Below are 18,091 nucleotides of genomic sequence, written 5' to 3' on the forward strand. Positions count from 1 at the left end.
TGAATTTAAAAATTCGTAATTCACAACGTATTTAAACTTTTGTTTTAAACCCCTGTTAAAGTCGTTTTTTGTGTGTAATACATATGTTCTAGCTAGCTACGTCACTCGCGACCCGATAAAATGAAACAACTTCGCTGACATCTTACCTTTCGATGATATTCGAGTGTCGTGTCGTCCGGATTCGAAGAGGTAATCGACAACTTCGAATTTCGAGCGCTTCTGTGACTCCCGTAGCGGGGCCACGGTGATTGGCTGTCAGAAGATGGAGAGCGGACACGCCGATTGGCCGACGAAAACATGTGACGTAGCTCAACAGCGGCGAAAGATGGAGATAGACCTCAGCGATTTGCCGTCGAAAAAATGGAAATAACGAGCCGAGATTGGACCGCTCCGGAAAGATGGAGATAGACCTCAGCGATTTGCTGTCTAAAAAATGGAGATAACGAGCCGAGATTGGACCGCTCCGGAAAGATGGAGATAGACGTCAGTTATAAATGCCGAGACGTGATTCGGCAGGGTTATACAGACTATCCCTCGTCGGGCACCGCTAACGAGGAGTGAATGTATAGTGTACGAGGAACCAAAATCCATAATCATAAGCATGTTTGGCTGTTGTGTTTCTGTCTCTGTCTAACTAAGAGGTACATTTATGTCAAAACAAGCAGATGTAAGAACGACTGTCAAGAGTGTGGTGTACCTCAGTTTGTGGGGTGACCTCCAGGAATGGACTACACAATGAAATCAAACAAAGCCAAAATATTATACAGTTCAAAAATAGATAGAAGAAAAAAAAATTGACCGATACAGAGAGGAGGGAATTTGAATTCATTTTTTTGCAATTTTAATACAGTGTATTTATGTACAGTATGTTGTTGTATGACTTTCCGTCAAGGAAAGTAAAAGTGGTTAGGAAAACACGATAAGAAGAACTTTATTTATCCGAACCTGGTTCACTTGTCTTTCTTCTGTTCAGAAAAAAATATCAAACTCTATTGGTGAGTATATCTGTGAGTAATTCAATTCAATTCAATTGTATTTGTATAGCGCCATATCACAACATACATTGTCTCAAGGCTCTTTACATAGTAAGGTCAATATTACAATATTACAGGGAAAACCCAACAAATCCCACAATAAGCAAAGCACTTGGCGACGGTGGAGAGAAAAAAACTCCCTTTTAACAGGAAGAAATCTCTGACAGAACCAGACTCTGTTGTGGGCGGAGCTTCTGTCTCGACCGGTTGGGGTGAGGAGAGAGAGGAGGAAGAGAGGAGAGAGAGAGGAGGAAGAGAGGAGAGGAGAGAAGAGAGAGAGGAGGAGGAGGAGAGGAGAGAGAGGCGAGAGAGAGAGAGAGGAGAGAGAGGAGAGGATAGAGAGAGGAGAGAGAGAGGAGAGAGGAGAGGAGAGAAGAGAGAGAGGAGGAGGAGGAGAGGAGAGAGAGGAGAGAGAGAGAGAGGACAGTTGTACAACCGCCGCTGTAATCTCTACCAGACTGATACTTATAATTACAAAATACAATTATGTTGTTGTTATTATTAGTGATGATATTAATATTAATATTAATAATAACAATAATAATTAAGGGTTTGTGTCCTGCAGCTCTTGGGTCAGAGATACACTAGGAGAGATAGAAAACACAAACAGGGTTAGTGACATGTACTGTAAACATATCGGGGGATCGGGGGGGGGTAGTATAACAGTTGCTTTAATTTCTACCAGACTGATAATTAGTGAAAATCGATACTTATAAATACAATGATGTTATTAATAATAACGATAATAATAATAATAACAATAATAATAATAATAACAATAACAATAATAATGACAGGTTTGGATCCTGCAGCTCTGGGGTCAGATCTACTAGTGCAGAGAGAGAGAGAGAGGTTGAAAAAAAGTGGGAGAAGGAGAGAGAGATAAAGAGAGAGAGGGAGAAGGAGAAAGATGCTCATGATATAAGTTCCCCCAGCAGTCTAGGCCTATAACAGCATAATAAAGAAATGGTTTATTAAACACCTGAGCAGTTCTAACTATAAGCTTTATCAAAAAGGAAGGTTTTAAGTTTAACTTTAAATGTAGAGAGGGTATCTGCATCCCTGACACAAACTGGGAGCTGGTTCCAGAGGAGAGGAGCCTGGTGGCTGAAGGCTCTGCCTCCCATTCTACTTTTACAGACTCTGGGAACCACAAGTAATCCTGCATTTACAGAGCGAAGTGATCTATTGGGATAATATGAAACTAGGAGCTCTGTAAGATATGATGGAGCTTGATTGTTAAGGGCTTTGTAGGTTAGGAGCAGTATTTTGAATTCTATTCTGAATTTTACAGGAAGCCAATGCAGAGATTCTAACACTGGAAAAATATGATCTCTTTTTCTAGTTCCTGTCAGAACTCGAGCTGCAGCATTTTGGATTAGCTGGAGGCTTTTCACAGACTTATTGGGGCATCCTAGCAGTAATGAATTACAGTAGTCCAGTCTAGAAGTAACAAAAGCATGGACTAGTTTTTCAGCATCCTTTTGAGATAAGATGTTTCTAATGTTCTTGATATTGCGCAGGTGAAAGAAGGCTGTCCTAGAGACTTGTTTTATGTGTGAGTCAAAGGACATGTCCTGGTCAAAGGTACCTCCAAGGTTTCTCACAGTAGAGCTGGAGGCCAAGGTTCGACCATCCAAAGTAACTATATGATCAGATAATGTTTCTCTGAGGTGTTTAGGGCCGAGAATAATGACCTCAGTTTTTTGTGAATTTAGAAGAAAAAAATGATAAGTCATCCAGGCCTTTATGTCTTTAAGACAATCCTGAAGTTTGTCTACCTGATTAGTTTCATCTGGCTTTATAGATAAATACAGCTGGGTATCATCATCATAATGAAAGTCCACAGAGCAGAGTTTGTATTCGACATGTGACGAGCGCAGCAGCAGAAGATCGTCGTCTGAGTCAGACTCGTTCACACCAGCGGGAAAATCTCTGCATGCATCAGTTCATGATGATAATAACTCCACATCAGTTCATGATGATAATAACTCCACATCAGTTCATGATGATAATAACTCTACATCAGTTCATGATGATAATAACTCCACATCAGTTCATGATGATAATAACTCCACATCAGTTCATGATGATAATAACTCCACATCAGTTCATGATGATAATAACTCCACATCAGTTCATGATGATAATAACTCCACATCAGTTCATGATGATAATAACTCTACATCAGTTCATGATGATAATAACTCCACATCAGTTCATGATGATAATAACTCCACATCAGTTCTCCACATCAGTTCATGATGATAATAACTCCACATCAGTTCTCCACATCAGTTCATGATGATAATAACTCCACATCAGTTCATGATGATAATAACTCCACATCAGTTCATGATGATAATAACTTCACATCTGTTCATGATGATAATAACTCCACATCAGTTCATGATGATAATAACTTCACATCTGTTCATGATGATAATAACTCCACATCAGTTCATGATGATAATAACTCTACATCAGTTCATGATGATAATAACTCCACATCAGTTCATGATGATAATAACTCCACATCAGTTCTCCACATCAGTTCATGATGATAATAACTCCACATCAGTTCTCCACATCAGTTCATGATGATAATAACTCCACATCAGTTCATGATGATAATAACTCCACATCAGTTCATGATGATAATAACTTCACATCAGTTCATGATGATAATAACTTCACATCAGTTCATGATGATAATAACTTCACATCTGTTCATGATGATAATAACTCCACATCAGTTCATGATGATAATAACTTCACATCTGTTCATGATGATAATAACTCCACATCAGTTCATGATGATAATAACTCTACATCAGTTCATGATGATAATAACTCCACATCAGTTCATGATGATAATAACTCCACATCAGTTCTCCACATCAGTTCATGATGATAATAACTCCACATCAGTTCTCCACATCAGTTCATGATGATAATAACTCCACATCAGTTCATGATGATAATAACTTCACATCAGTTCATGATGATAATAACTCCACCAGTGTCCAGAGGTTCAAACAAGGAGGAGAAAGTCCAGAAGACATCTGCAGAGATTTGTGACTTCTCATCTGGAGAAGTTGAGGATAATGTCCACGTGACAGATACAAGTCTTTCAACTTAAATCAAGGTCAATAAGTTTTTCTCCCCGTCGGGGAATCGAACCCCGGTCTTCCGCGTGACAGGCGGAGATACTGTCCACTATACTAACGAGGAACTGTAGAAGTCTACACTTCCACCTACCGCGAAGCTGCCCTGTTAGCTGAGGCTAAGGAGCCAGGTTCAGAAGCTAGGCTAAATGCTAACCTTCCGATGCTGCACACAGTCGGTCGTCCCAGCCAACATTACAAGTGGTAGAAAAGACATGAAAATACGATTTATGTTACTAAAATTATACTACACTATCTTAAAAAGGCCTCCATTTTTTATAATGTATAATGGTTGTAGTTTTCACCATTATATTTTAATTCTAATGAGTTAATGTGAATATAATTTTCGAGCAGTTATATGTGGTGAGTATTAGTGGATTTATAGTTTGTTGTTTGTTTTTTTCAGCGAACGAGCGAGCCCCGGCTGTCAATCAAATAGACCACGCCCCTAATTATATAGAATTTCAAACAGTAATATATTATAAATGGGCGAGTTATAACCCCCCTCCCCCTGAGTTGTCACGAAAGGGGGGGATTAGCCATTGGGACCAAAACCGTTTTTGAACCAGGCTGTAAACAGGTTTAATTCTGTTGTAAAGTTGGACATTTTAAGATGGGGCTCTATGAGGATTCGCTCGCTTTTGGAGCAGCCTCACGGGGGCATCTAGTGAACTGCAGTTTATAGCACTTCCCATAGGCTTCATTTTCTCAGCCTCAGAGGCCGTTTCTCAATACCAAAGAGTACGTACTCGCGTTCTTTTAAGAACATTCTTGACAGTTCAAATCGGAAGAACGTTCTTGAGTCATTCAAGAATGGTCATTCTGCAATTGGAACAGCAGCGTAATTTCGTTTCTTCTTCTTCTGGTTTTATAGAGGATGGCACCTAGCCTGTGTGGCGCATTACTGCCACCTACCTGCTAGAGTGTGGGCCAAAGCAAAGGAAAAAAAGTTTATGAATGTTACACTCTGTAGACTACACATAATGGCCAATGGCGGGGAAAAAAAAGTTGTGGTGACTTGTGAAGGACATTTTGTGAGTGAGGAAATGAAGAGATCTGCGTTGTCTCATCAGAGAAGTTGAGGATAACGTCCACGTTTCCCTTCAGATAGAAGTTTTTGATTCAAAGAGTGTTTTACATCGGAGGAAACAAATAGTTCTCCCCGTCGGGGAATCGAACCCCGGTCTTCCGCGTGACAGGCGGAGATACTGTCCACTATACTAACGAGGAAAGATACAGATATGGAAGACTCATCTGAGTGTCCTTGATATACTGTGAATACCAGGTGCAGTATCTTGTTGACCAGCAGTTGTCACTGTGGTGTGTCTGAAGATTGTCTTATGAAGTTTGCTAAATCTTGACGTGACCCGGAAGAATTTGATCAACACCATGATAAGAGCTGTTCAGATCCTCTAAATGTTTAGGAAAGGAGCTTCAATGCTTCCTTTCCTATCTCCTAGCACAGGATACACTGGAGATAAAGACGCCCCACAATTCATGGCGGCAGTGATATTTAACATGAGGCGCCATGCACAGATGTAAACGAGTCAATCAGAAGTAGAAGTAGAAGTAGACCTAATGACGTTTTCCTGTGAGGTCAAGGAATAGTAGATAGGAAGGACAATTCAACCTCAACTCTGCTTTAGCTTGAATTACTGAGCCCTCTACTGCTCGCCAGTTACTCGTCAGCCTGTGTTGAGCTTGACTGCGAGAGGTGTGTTGTTGTTGTTGTTGTTGTTGTTGTATACTAAGTATCGATGATGTGAAGATGTATTGAAGAGAAGTCCGCCGACACCGTCTTGATTGTATATAAAGGTTTATTACAAAAAGACCAGCATCGATTACAAGCACTGCAGAGCTTGGAGAGTGTCCGGCCAAAATGACAACCCTTCCGACTCTTCTTGGGGGGTTACATTTATAGGTCCGTTGTTGGCTCGAGTAGGAACATCTGGTTGATCCAAGATATGCTATGTGAGTCGTAAAACTTAGAGGGGTCAAAAGGTGAGGTGAGGGTTCATCAGGAGACCCTTATCTTGGCATTCCAAAGAAAGAGATGTAAACACTTATTCCCCTCTCATTCCATATATGGAGAAAAAGACACTACATTGTTGTGAAGACTGAATTGCAAGTGACGTTTCGCTCTTCATGAATTCACTTCAGGAATAATTCGAGTTCCACAAGTTATGTTAATGTCCAGCGTCGCAGTGTGAACCAGAACACAACGCAGTGTAGTCAGGACCTCAGACGTCCCGACTACATGTACGATACAACAGTGGATGAAGCTGTTTATTTGTTTCTGTTCAGAAAATCGATTGGAACAGGTGATTGATTGACGGGAAGTTTGCACATATTCATATTTACTTGCTCTATGCGTTGGTTCTGTCTGAGGCCTGTTTCTTCATGTGCTGCTGTAACGTCGTCACACGTGGACAACACAATATGAAATCTATATAAATTTGACTCTAGGCTCATTTGTGTTTTTCCAAGAATCATATTCCTGAACACATTGTTTGAATTGTGATTCAAACGTGGTGAATTTAAACGTTAAAGGTCACTGAACATGTGAGTCGAACGAGAGACAGGAAACATGTGAGAGCATCAAATGTGTCTGTGCAGTAGTTTTTAGTCAATCAGCCCAAACACAAGTTTTGTTATGTAAAGTTCTTCATCATCATTACATGGTTTTTTCCTTCAGTGGCTCAGGAACTCAGTTGCCACAGTAACTTTGGTTCTTGCGGCTTTTTACTGTCCACAGAGAGAGAGACAACTTTACAAAGACAATGGAAACATCGGACAAGGCAGATGTTCTTTGTTACTGAAATCAACTTGTCGTGGGAAAATATGGCAAAGCAGCAATTTCCAAAGAGAAATCTAACTACCGTAGGAAAATGGTGGAGCAATATGGAGAGGAAGAAAAATGCTTCTGCTCCCAGGGAAGTCGTGTCCCACCAACTGTGGTGAAAGAACCGGCTGTGACACTGGACGAGCGGATGTCCTTCGCTGCAAACATCGCAGTGACGACGCAGGTAAAACATATGAGGGAAGTATTGTACAAACATAGAAGAAAATTATAGGATGAACTTACTTAGTCAACCACTCGGCTACACTTGTCTTGTGTCTGAAGAACAGTCAGTCTGTTGTTCTTCTATAACTCTGATTAACAAGAAACTTTTCCATATATGTATTTACATTAACGTGACAAAACACATCAGAGCATCTGAAACAGAGCTGAATGTTACTTGATGTTTTAATGTAGCTGCTGTTTCTACAAATCAACCAACATTGATTCTGTTCTGAAGCAGAGTTGTGGCACAGATGTGTTTCATGGATTCATCTCCACGTTTCCCCTCGGCTGTGACAACGTGATCCACATCTGAAGCTGATCACTGCCTCGTCAATGAGAGAAGGATCCGGCGGTGTCTGTGTGTCACGATCTGCCGGAGACGGAGAGTTTTCCACGGGGTCAGCTGCGGCAGGAGGCCGGTGTGTTTGGTTCCTCACTAAAGCTCCGCGGGTTGAGCTGAAGAAGATCACTCAGAGACACACTTTTCACTCGGACTCGTCCACAGACGCGTCGGCTCGCCGGACAACCGCGGTCAGTGTCCACACGAGTCGTTTTCACGCGTTTTATCAGAGGAAAAGTGACGCGAGTTGTGCAGAGTCGGCGGGTGTCCGGGAGGTCTGGAGGCTCCTGGAGGGAAACGACCGAGTGACGGCGGGCGAACGTGAGCTCGGCGTGACGGGGACAGAGGCTCCTCGCCGCGGACACAACACTCGAGTCCAGTCGCGCTCGGTTCGTGTGGATTTTCTGGACAAGACGCGGAGGAGAAAACACAAAGTGTCGCCACGTTGGAGGCGCTGCACCTTCACTCTTCACGGTTCTCATGGGCTTGATAAATGCCGCCTCCTGCGCTGAGCGCGGACACCGTCACTGAGACACCGCACATCTCACGACACGACGACATGGCAGAAGAACTTCCAGCAGCAGCAGCAGCGGCCGCCCCGGCCAAAGTGGCCAAGTCCCCGAAGAAGAAGAGCGCTCCCCGGCGCAGGAAGGACGGACCCTCCCTGCCGCAGATGATCACAGACTGTCTGACAGAGGTCAAGGAACGCAAGGGGACCTCGGTGACCGCGCTGAAGAAGAACCTGTCGGCTAAAGGCGTCGACGTGATCAAGTTGAACAAACGCATCAACGCCACCATCACGAAGCTGGTGAGCTCCGGAGTCCTGATCCACGTCAGAGGCATCGGGGCGTCCGGCTCCCTCAAGCTCGTCAAGGAAGCCAAAGCCGCGAAGCCCGCCGCCAAGAAAGCGGTGGTGGTGGTGAAGAAGAAGCCGACGACCGCCGTCAAAGCCAAGAAACCCGCGGCCAAGAAAGCGGCCGTGAAGAAGACGGTGGTGAAGAAGACGGTGGCGAAGAAGTCCCCGAAGAAAGCGGCGGCGAAGAAGACGGTGGTGAAGAAGAGTCCTAAGACGGTCGCCCCCCCGAAGAAGAGTCCCAAGAAGGCCGCTGTCAAGAAGTCCAAGGCCGCCGTGAAGAAGCCCGTGGTCAAGAAAGCTCCGGCAAAGAAGCCCGCAGCTAAGAAGGCGAAGAAGTGAAGCGGCTGCCGGTCACTGACGTCACACACTCAACGGCTCTTTTAAGAGCCACCACACTTTCTACTGAGGAGCGCGACTCTCCTGTCACTCACTGACGTCATCAATCACTCACTGTCCACTGTTGACCCACCAGACTCCAATCGACCAGAAAACACATGTGAGATGAATTAACGCATCAGATTTTAGGATAATGATCATTCAGATTTCTGCTGCAGCCTCGTTACACCGACATTGATCGGCGATCAGCTGCTGTTCACTCTAGTTCATCAAAGCAGGAAATAAATATTCATCTGCCACTAAACACGTTTAATAAGGTCACGTCATCGATATGATTGTTAACGTCTGAGGCTAAAGTGTCAATAATCAGAGGCTATTGATCAAGATGATCAGTTATTGTCTGAGGGTGTGATGTCATCAGTCTGATTAAAATATATATGAAATATTGATTGTGACAGACAACAAATTAGCAGATCAGCGTCTGTTGGGAGGCAGATTACAGGTAATACATTCTATATATCTATATATATAGATATATATAGCGACACAGTTGCTTTTTTTCTTGTCCAGAAAACCCACATGAACCGTAATATATATATATAATTATTATAACAGTCAAAGGTTTTCATATATTGCAATATTCCAACAGAATTATGAATCAAAGCTCTGCAGCTTCAGACCTCAAAGACCATGAAAGATTAAAAAAATAAATATATTATATATTTTGAAAATATTAAACAGGACTTTTGAAAAGAGGAAGATTGAAGTAAATGTTGTCGATGTTGTTCAATTATGGAGAAACATATTGCAAAAACTGTTTGAACTTTGTTCACACCGATAAAAGCAGACATCAAATCGTTTCCCTTTTCTCCTGAAGCCGTTGAACAGCCGCTGAACGTGGTTGGTTGACTTTTCAAATTTGATTCATCCAATGGCTGATGAGTCTCCAGCGCGCGCTCCTCCCGGATTGGTCCAACGACCTGTGACGTATCTCCGGCAGTTCCTTTATAAACCCGCTGTTTACCGCGTTTCACTTCATTCTTTGTTTGACTGAATAAGTTACAAAAATGGCAAGAACCAAACAAACCGCTCGTAAGTCCACCGGAGGAAAAGCTCCCAGGAAGCAGCTCGCCACCAAGGCTGCCCGCAAGAGCGCGCCGGCCACCGGCGGCGTGAAGAAGCCTCACCGCTACAGGCCCGGTACCGTGGCGCTGCGGGAGATCCGCCGCTACCAGAAGTCCACCGAGCTGCTGATCCGCAAGCTGCCTTTCCAGCGCCTGGTGCGAGAGATCGCCCAGGACTTCAAGACCGACCTGCGCTTCCAGAGCTCCGCCGTCATGGCTCTGCAGGAGGCCAGCGAGGCTTACCTGGTCGGCCTGTTCGAGGACACCAACCTGTGCGCCATCCACGCCAAGAGGGTCACCATCATGCCCAAAGACATCCAGCTGGCCCGCCGCATCCGAGGGGAGAGAGCTTAGAGTCTCCCGGCTCCTGATATTTACACAACGGTTCTTTTAAGAGCCACCTCACTGTTCACTGAAGATCACATGTTCCTCTAAACAGACAAGTCACGTGTTTATCTTACTGCATAAATATATGAATTTGAAAGAGCGATTTTTATTGTTATTCACGTGATAACACGGACTTGGTTCAAGCCACGTGTCTATACTAGGCATTACGGTAGGAAGTGGTTTCACATTCACGGGAATCTTAACCCAAACCACATTAACTTTGAGAAGTCCTTTTCAAGATTGATCTTAAGTCACTCCATCAAATTTTAGAGGTTCATGCATATTAACTGGAATCCTGATAAAAAACCATTACATTTTAATTATATTCCAAATCAGTGAAAACTAGGTAGTCATTAATTCGTTCTAAACCAGGTGAATGTGTATGAAGTAGAAATCGAAAACAAGACTATACATTTATGCTTGTTTTGCTAATTTATAAGTTTCCAATGTTCTTATTCGAACATACGTTTTACTATTTATCAATTCTTCGAACTTGTAATAATGAATGAACATAATAGTGCAGGAAGCAGCTTCTCTCTGGTTCAGGGTGTGTGGCTCTTAAAAGAGCCGTTGTGTTGGTCAGTCGGTCCCGGGGGTCTTCACTTCTTCGCGGGCTTCTCGGTCTTCTTGGGCAGCAGCACCGCCTGGATGTTGGGCAGCACGCCGCCCTGAGCGATGGTGACTCCGCCCAGCAGCTTGTTGAGCTCCTCGTCGTTGCGGACAGCCAGCTGCAGGTGACGGGGGATGATCCTGGTCTTCTTGTTGTCGCGGGCCGCGTTACCGGCCAGCTCAAGGATCTCAGCGGTCAGGTACTCGAGCACCGCCGCCAGGTAGACCGGAGCTCCGGCACCGACACGCTGGGCGTAGTTGCCCTTCCTCAGATGTCTGTGGACACGACCCACCGGGAACTGGAGTCCGGCCCTGGAGGAGCGGGTCTTGGCCTTCGCCCTGGTCTTACCGGCTCCTTTTCCGCGTCCAGACATGATTCAGTTCAGTTGAAGTCAAATATTCAAAGATACCGTACAGCAGGAGAACAGCGGGTTTATATTTCTCCTCTGCGGCTCATCCATTGGTCAGATTGATCGTAAAGTGTGATCGTCCAATCAAAGGGAAGAGTCTATTACAGCTTCCTGTATTTAAAGACACTTCCGCATTTTCATTGAACTATATTTTTCAAAATAAAACACCTCAGCTCAGACGTTTAATATAATTAATAAAAGTTAATGTGAAATTTAAATTCAAGGTGTTGACAAGACAGAAGACGAACTGGACTGATCACGTACTTTAATTCATCATAAGGAAGTTTCTCAATCTGAAATATTTAGTCAGTCATCGAGTTATTGATCTTCAAGTTATTGATCAGTGTGTGAATCATTTTTCATATAAAACATGTCCGAGGCTTCATTTTGTATTTGTTTTCTCGTGTACTTGTCCACTGTCACGAGAGATATAATCTATAATTAAAGATCAATGATCGGATCTCTTGTCCCTGTTCCAAATTTTGAGTTTAAATAAACACATAAGACATTAAATTGTAATTAAAATGTGTCTATTACAGATTCTACATCTGAACTCAAGTTGTCTTCACATTAAATGTTTTAACAAAGTGGATCTGTTTTTATTTTTTTGCATTAATCACAAAATAGTGTCAACAGCCTTGAGGTAAAATAATCAATCATATTTTTCTTATCCAAATATTTAATGAATTAAACTTAGTAAAAACCTTCAGAATTTAGTTGTAATAAAACGTCAGATTCAGTGAAATTCAGTGATGAGGTGATTTGTAACTACAGACGTCGCGTCATCTTCATAACGTCAATGTAGGTTTTTCTCTTCTTACCATACATTTGGATGAAGCCTCCTGTCACCATTACATTCATTTAGCAGAGCTTATGTCCAAAGCTTCAAGTGCTATTATTAGCACCAAGGATAAGAAAGTGCTATAATTTTTATTTTTTTGTTAGAGAGAGTGTGTGTGTGTGTGTGTGTGTGTGTGTGTGTGTGTGTGTGTGTGTGTGTGTGTGTGTGTGTGTGTGTGTGTGTGTGTGTGTGTGTGTGTGTGTGTGTGTGTGTGTGTGTGTGTGTGTGTGTGTGTGTGTGTGTGTGTGTGTGTGTGTGTGTCACTGTGATGTTGGCAGTGAAGGACAGCTGGTCATCCAGTGTCACACCCGAGTTCCTCGCGGTTTGAGTAGGGGTCACCACCGAGTTCTCGATGGTGATGGAGAGGTCGTTTGTGGGGGAGGCCTTCCCTGGGAGGAAGAGCATCTCGGTCTTGTCCAGGTTGAGCTTCAGGTGGTGTGTGGACATCTACTGAGAAATGTCGGCCAGACATGCAGTGATTCGTGCTGCCACCTGCGTTTCCGATTGTGGAAAGGACCACGTGAGTTGGGTGTCATCTGCGTAGCTATGATAAGAAAAGCCATGCGAGTGAATGACAGAGCCTAGTGACCTGGTGTACAAAGAGAAGAGGATGGGACTCAGAACAGAGCCATGCGGGACCCCAGTGGTGAGGTTGCAGGGTTCTGATATCGATCCTCTCCATGTTACCCTGTAAGTGTCGTCCTTGAGGTAGGTTGCAAACAGGGAGAGTGCCGTGCCCGAGACTCCCAGTTGTTTGAGGGTGGAGAGGAGGATCCGGTCGTTCAGTGTCAAAAGCTGCTGAGAGTTTGAGCAGGATGACAACAGAGGAGAGGGAGGCTGCCCTAGCTGTGTGGAGTTCCTCTGTGACAGCTGGGAGGGCAGTCTCTGTTGAGTGTCCTAACTTGAATCCTGACTGGTGGGGGTCAAGAAGGTTGTTCTGGTGGAGATATGTACAAAGTTGAAACAAGACAGCACGTTCCAGAGTTTTGGAAAGAAATGGAAGAGGAGAGACAGGTCTGTAGTTTCTCACGTCAGAAGGGTCGAGTGTAGGTTTCTTTGAGAGGGTTCACTCTTGCTGCTTTGAGAGCGCTTGGGAAGTGACCTGTTGTGTTGATGAGATGGGTGAGGAAGGGAAGGAGATCAGGACCAATAGACTGAAGAAGGTGGGAGGACCTCCCATTCCTCCAGGAGATTCCCAAGAGGGCGGTAGGTTACAATCATGTTTAACTTCACGGGGTGAGTTACAGAAACAGCATGGAAGTCAAATGATGTAGGAGTAAAATGCGGAAGGGGTTAAGGAGAGCATTTCCATTCAGGAGAGAGTAGCAGACAAGTGCCTCCCCCTCTGCCAGCAGGTCGAGGTGTGTGGGTGAAGGAGTAGGCCGAGGAGAGGGCCGCAGGGGTGGAGGTGTTGTCGGGAGATATCCAGGTCGAGGTGAGAGCAAGAAAGTCGAGGGACAGAGAGGATGTGTAACCAGAAATGAACTCGGCCTTGCGGGTAGCAGACTGGCAGTTCCACAGGCCTCCTGTGACAAGGTGCTGGGTCTGTGTAGGCCGGGAGGGGTAGATGAGATTGAGAAGATTTCTGTGCCGTAGTGGGTGGGTTCGTGGTGTAAAGTGTTGACGAGGAGAGTAGTGTACAGGAATGGAAAATAAACACATGATACTTGGAAGAGAAGAAGAGTAAAAATTCAGAGTAAAAACTCGCTCCCACTCGGCCTCCCACGAAAGACTCCTGTCTTTGTCGGATTCGTCTTCGACTGTGTTGAAAGCCAAAGTGGCTACAGGGGTGCTGGCCCCGCCCCCACAGTCAGTGAAGTTCTCCAATCACCTGGTGAAGTACCACAGCAAACCGAAACTACCTCTGCTGAGGGTAGATATCTAAAATGTTTTTCAGCCACGATAATTTTACTTGGATTTAAGTCCACAAGGGCAGATAGTTCAATCTACAGACAGGCAGATCACTGTTAAGCAGGGAAATGTCCGTTTTTAGAGACTAAATAAGCCCAGTCGCAGAAGAGCACAGCAGGTGAGAGTCAGCGAAGACAACTGAATGAAAAACAAGACTATCTAGAAAACTATAAGATGACGGAATCAGGGACTCGGGGTAACTGATACTGATTACAGTAGAACAGTTTAGAATGAGTTAGTAAAAGACAGTGTAGTAAAACAGGCTTTTAAACTAGAGGATAGGTCCATTTAGCTCAAAGATACTGACCACAACAGAACTTAGCTTAGAAATGGTCTGCAAGAACACAGAAAACCAGAAACAACAGATAGAGCACAGTTAAGCAGACAATGGCAATATCATAAAAGTAAATATACTCAGTTAATCCAACAGATATGAGTAGAATCCCAGAAGTGTAAATGCACATGGCAACAGAGACACTGATGGAACAGCCTCTGGTCAAAGTCGCTCAGATTCATAAGGTTTCCTCTTTTATCTGTTTCCAACTCATCGACTTCATTCACCGTCTGACAGGTAACCATGGTAACAACATTATCAATATCACTCCCCTCACCTGTCAGTCGTGATGTTGTGGCTGTTTTAACATTTTAATTTTGACAGATTATTTTCGATGATTGAGTTCTTTCTAAAAGAAATAATAACTGTACAGTTATGAGTTTATATTCATATATAATCATATTTCCACAGTGCTGGTCAAAATGTTGCTGTTAATACAAGACAACACTCTTTAATATTCACGTTTGATATAATGATGCTGAATTCATCACATTCATAAACATCAACTTCACCATTAATTTTGTCGCACAATAGAAACAAGGTCTAGATTCTGTGTTTTAATATCTGATCTAATGTCTGCGTCGTCTGTGAGTAACATGTTTGACATGAAAGAAATTGAATTTTCATAAAGTTCATAGTAGAATTAATTCCCATCACAAATCTAATAATGACTGATCCATAAGTGGACTGTGCAACACACACACACAGTTTATAAAAAGCAAGATCATACTTCCTGTGTTTCTCCTAGGGAAGACCAGAGTTTAAATAAATCAAATTTTGGTTGGAAAAATTCGATATTTTATGTTAAAATCTTAAATCTCTTCAGAATGTCTCAGGATAACGTTTGGATCAGTCTTCACAGGTGAGATTTGAAAAAAAAAATTATAATATTAATAATCTAAAGAGTTTGACAGTAATAAATAAAGTGAGGTTAAATCAAAAGGCAGAATAATAAAGCATAACTGATTCTTTACGTTAGTCACAATTACTAATTTATAATTGTTTGACCAATTATTTGTTTATTGATCAATAAAATTATTATTCTAATTTTTAACACTTGTTTAAACCTTTTAACATCTGCTGGTCTTCATTATTATCCATTAATTTTTTTACAAGAGTTAAATCTTTCTCCCACCACACGATGGGACGGTTCTCTTCACAAAATCAATTTATGCAACAACGGAGGGAAGGAATTGTTTGTGATTAGAAGACGTCATGTTTAATGACACCAACTAACTTCCACCTGAGAACTTAGACATTATGTATAAATATGATTAAATGGATCACGACTGATTATCTACTATCACTTAGAGATTTCTCCATGTATCCACATGAATGTAATTCATTGATATATTATAAGTATAAGAGGAAGTGCGTCTCTTCACGGACTCGGTGTTTGGCTCTTAATAGAGCCGTTGTGTTGCTGGTGGTGCGTTCAGGTGCTGGTGGTTTAGCCTCCGAAGCCGTACAGGGTGCGGCCCTGCCTCTTGAGCGCGTACACCACGTCCATGGCGGTCACCGTCTTCCTCTTGGCGTGCTCGGTGTAGGTGACGGCGTCGCGGATCACGTTCTCCAGGAAAACCTTGAGCACGCCGCGGGTCTCCTCGTAGATCAGGCCGGAGATACGCTTCACTCCGCCGCGGCGAGCCAGACGGCGGATGGCGGGTTTGGTGATTCCCTGGATGTTGTCGCGGAGAACTTTGCGGTGACGCTTGGCGCCTCCTTTCCCGAGTCCCTTGCCTCCTTTGCCGCGTCCGCTCATCTTCTCTTCTTTGCTTGAACAGAGTCGAGAGTGAATCCGTCAGAAAGACGCTCGGACTTTATATCATATCTGAGGACGTGAAAGAAGACTGAGTCATTCCAGATCAAACCTCTAGGGGGCCCCCGAGGCGAGGAACTCGTCTGCTTTAGGCCCCTCTGACCACTAGAGGGACCCCGAGATCGACGTAGGTAGATTGATCAAGAGATCACATGAAACAAATAAATATGAATACATCATTATGTGAACAGTCATCAAATTTATATAGGAATACACAAATGAAACCAATGATTTCGGAACTAGAAGAACACATGTTGTTGTTGTTGTTGTTGTTGTAAATTAGTGATGACAGAGATTATTTCAAAAATTTACTTTTTGAAGGAGCAGGAGCTGCAAAAAAACCCCAAAACGTATCACAAGCCAGAGAATAACATTCCAGATAATCCTTAGTGAGTCGCTATAACTTTTATTTCATTCATTCATCTATGTATCTATATTCTTATATTTCTGTCTGTAAATTGTGTGTCATGAAGGATGAGGAGTCTGTGTCCACTTCAAACCAAATCCTAATAAAATAACATGAATCTGAACCTGGACTTCACGTAGTTGAACTAAACATGGTTCACCCGCAGAGAAACATGAATGTGACGATTCTTATTGAGAGAAGATGGATTCATGTGACAAGAAGTTAAACTTGGGAGTTTCTGGGACGTGTGGAACAGAAACTGTCATGGTAGTGAGATATTGGACATCGACAAAACAGTTAAAGCTTCTCAGTTATTTCTCTCAGCACAGAGACATTTGTTTCTACTTTACAAGAAGATGCTTAACAAGCAACAACAAGATAATTACTTTCTATTGGTCAACATGGTTTCCGCTCTTCTTTTGCTGTTCAGCCACATTTTAATATCTGCCACAGTCGGAGGACAAAGGGAAAACTCAGAATGATCAGAATGTGGCGATAATGCTCCTGTTGTTACACAACGATGACAACGAAGAAGAAGAAGAAGAAGAAGAAGAGAGGACAACCAACCCCTCTCTGGTCTCGTATGGGGTTGTAGGGCCTCGTCTGAACAACAGGACGTGGAGACGTGTCGTCCATCTTTATTTACAGTCCTTGACGTCAGTCGATAGAATATTAAGCATCACTGGATACAGCAGCCTGTGATTATTATACTTTAAATAGAAACAATAAATAAAACTAAGCTGGAGCTGCAGCTCAACTTCGGATTAAAAAGTAATTTCTGCGTTGAAGCTTCACATCCATGGTGAAAAACCCCGGGTGTTTTCAGGGGGCAGCCTCACTTATGGTAAAGATGTCGAGAACAAGACAACAACAGTCCCACTACTGTTTCATATATATGTATATTCACTTAGTGTATACCATTAATTCTTATAAAAAAACTAAAATCTTAAGTGTAGTTATTTAACAGTTTGTGAAAATTCACCAGAACTTTTTAGATAAAGAAACTTCATTGATCTCAAACTGGGAAACTCCAGTGTTAGTTACACAACACTCCAAGTGTAATAAAAACAGGTAAAACAGTTAATACAGAATAAGGAATATAAATATTAAGGATGTATATTAATAATGCAATTGTATGTAGTGTATAAACATAAAGTGTGCTGAGGTTTCACGTCTCACATGAGCTGCAGTAAAGTTTTACACTCACTTTGCACATGGAAGCTATGAATTAGTTCTATTATCAACAATTAGAAACATTCCTCATATGGAACTATAATGAATAAAGTTCAAAACTCCGTCCAATGCTCCAGGAAGACGGAATTCTTCATTCTCCAGTATCCTATTATGACCGCGGTGGTAATAAATAGCAGAGCAGCTATGAACTGTAGTGGAAGAGCTCAGTGTTTCCTAGAAGAGCAGATCATAGGAGCAACTGCACAAACAGGCGGATGAC

General features: G+C 42.8%; 3 protein-coding genes and 2 non-coding genes across 5 annotated transcripts; 2 read left to right on the forward strand and 3 right to left on the reverse strand.

Annotated features, from left to right (window-relative positions):
- Positions 1-4,196: 4,196 nt before the first annotated feature.
- Positions 4,197-4,268, reverse strand: trnad-guc. Its single transcript has one exon. It is a non-coding gene; the product is annotated as a tRNA-Asp (tRNA).
- Positions 4,269-5,359: 1,091 nt separating this feature from the next.
- Positions 5,360-5,431, reverse strand: trnad-guc. The gene has a single exon. It is a non-coding gene; the product is annotated as a tRNA-Asp (tRNA).
- Positions 5,432-8,138: 2,707 nt separating this feature from the next.
- Positions 8,139-9,392, forward strand: LOC118300283 (histone H1-like). Its single transcript, XM_047328371.1, has one exon. The coding sequence runs from the start codon at positions 8,165-8,167 to the stop codon at positions 8,798-8,800; it is 636 nt and encodes a 211-aa protein (XP_047184327.1). The 5' UTR covers positions 8,139-8,164; the 3' UTR covers positions 8,801-9,392.
- A 461-nt stretch (positions 9,393-9,853) lies between these two features.
- LOC118300297 (histone H3) lies at positions 9,854-10,728 on the forward strand. The gene has a single exon (XM_035624599.2). It carries the CDS (start codon positions 9,865-9,867, stop codon positions 10,273-10,275), a length of 411 nt encoding a protein of 136 aa, XP_035480492.1. The 5' UTR covers positions 9,854-9,864; the 3' UTR covers positions 10,276-10,728.
- A 128-nt stretch (positions 10,729-10,856) lies between these two features.
- LOC118300303 (late histone H2A.L3) lies at positions 10,857-11,311 on the reverse strand. Its single transcript, XM_035624605.2, has one exon. It carries the CDS (start codon positions 11,289-11,291, stop codon positions 10,908-10,910), a length of 384 nt encoding a protein of 127 aa, XP_035480498.1. The 5' UTR covers positions 11,292-11,311; the 3' UTR covers positions 10,857-10,907.
- Between the last annotated feature and the right edge of the window lie 6,780 nt (positions 11,312-18,091).

This window comes from Scophthalmus maximus, chromosome 2, assembly GCF_022379125.1.
Source record: "Scophthalmus maximus strain ysfricsl-2021 chromosome 2, ASM2237912v1, whole genome shotgun sequence".
Classification (NCBI taxonomy): Eukaryota; Metazoa; Chordata; class Actinopteri; order Pleuronectiformes; family Scophthalmidae; genus Scophthalmus; species Scophthalmus maximus.

Coding starts and splice junctions, on each gene's coding strand:
- LOC118300303 (XM_035624605.2), bottom strand. CDS start 11,291: ATGTCTGGACGCGGAAAAGGAGCCGGTAAGACCAGGGCGAAGGCCAAG.
- LOC118300283 (XM_047328371.1), top strand. CDS start 8,165: ATGGCAGAAGAACTTCCAGCAGCAGCAGCAGCGGCCGCCCCGGCCAAA.
- LOC118300297 (XM_035624599.2), top strand. CDS start 9,865: ATGGCAAGAACCAAACAAACCGCTCGTAAGTCCACCGGAGGAAAAGCT.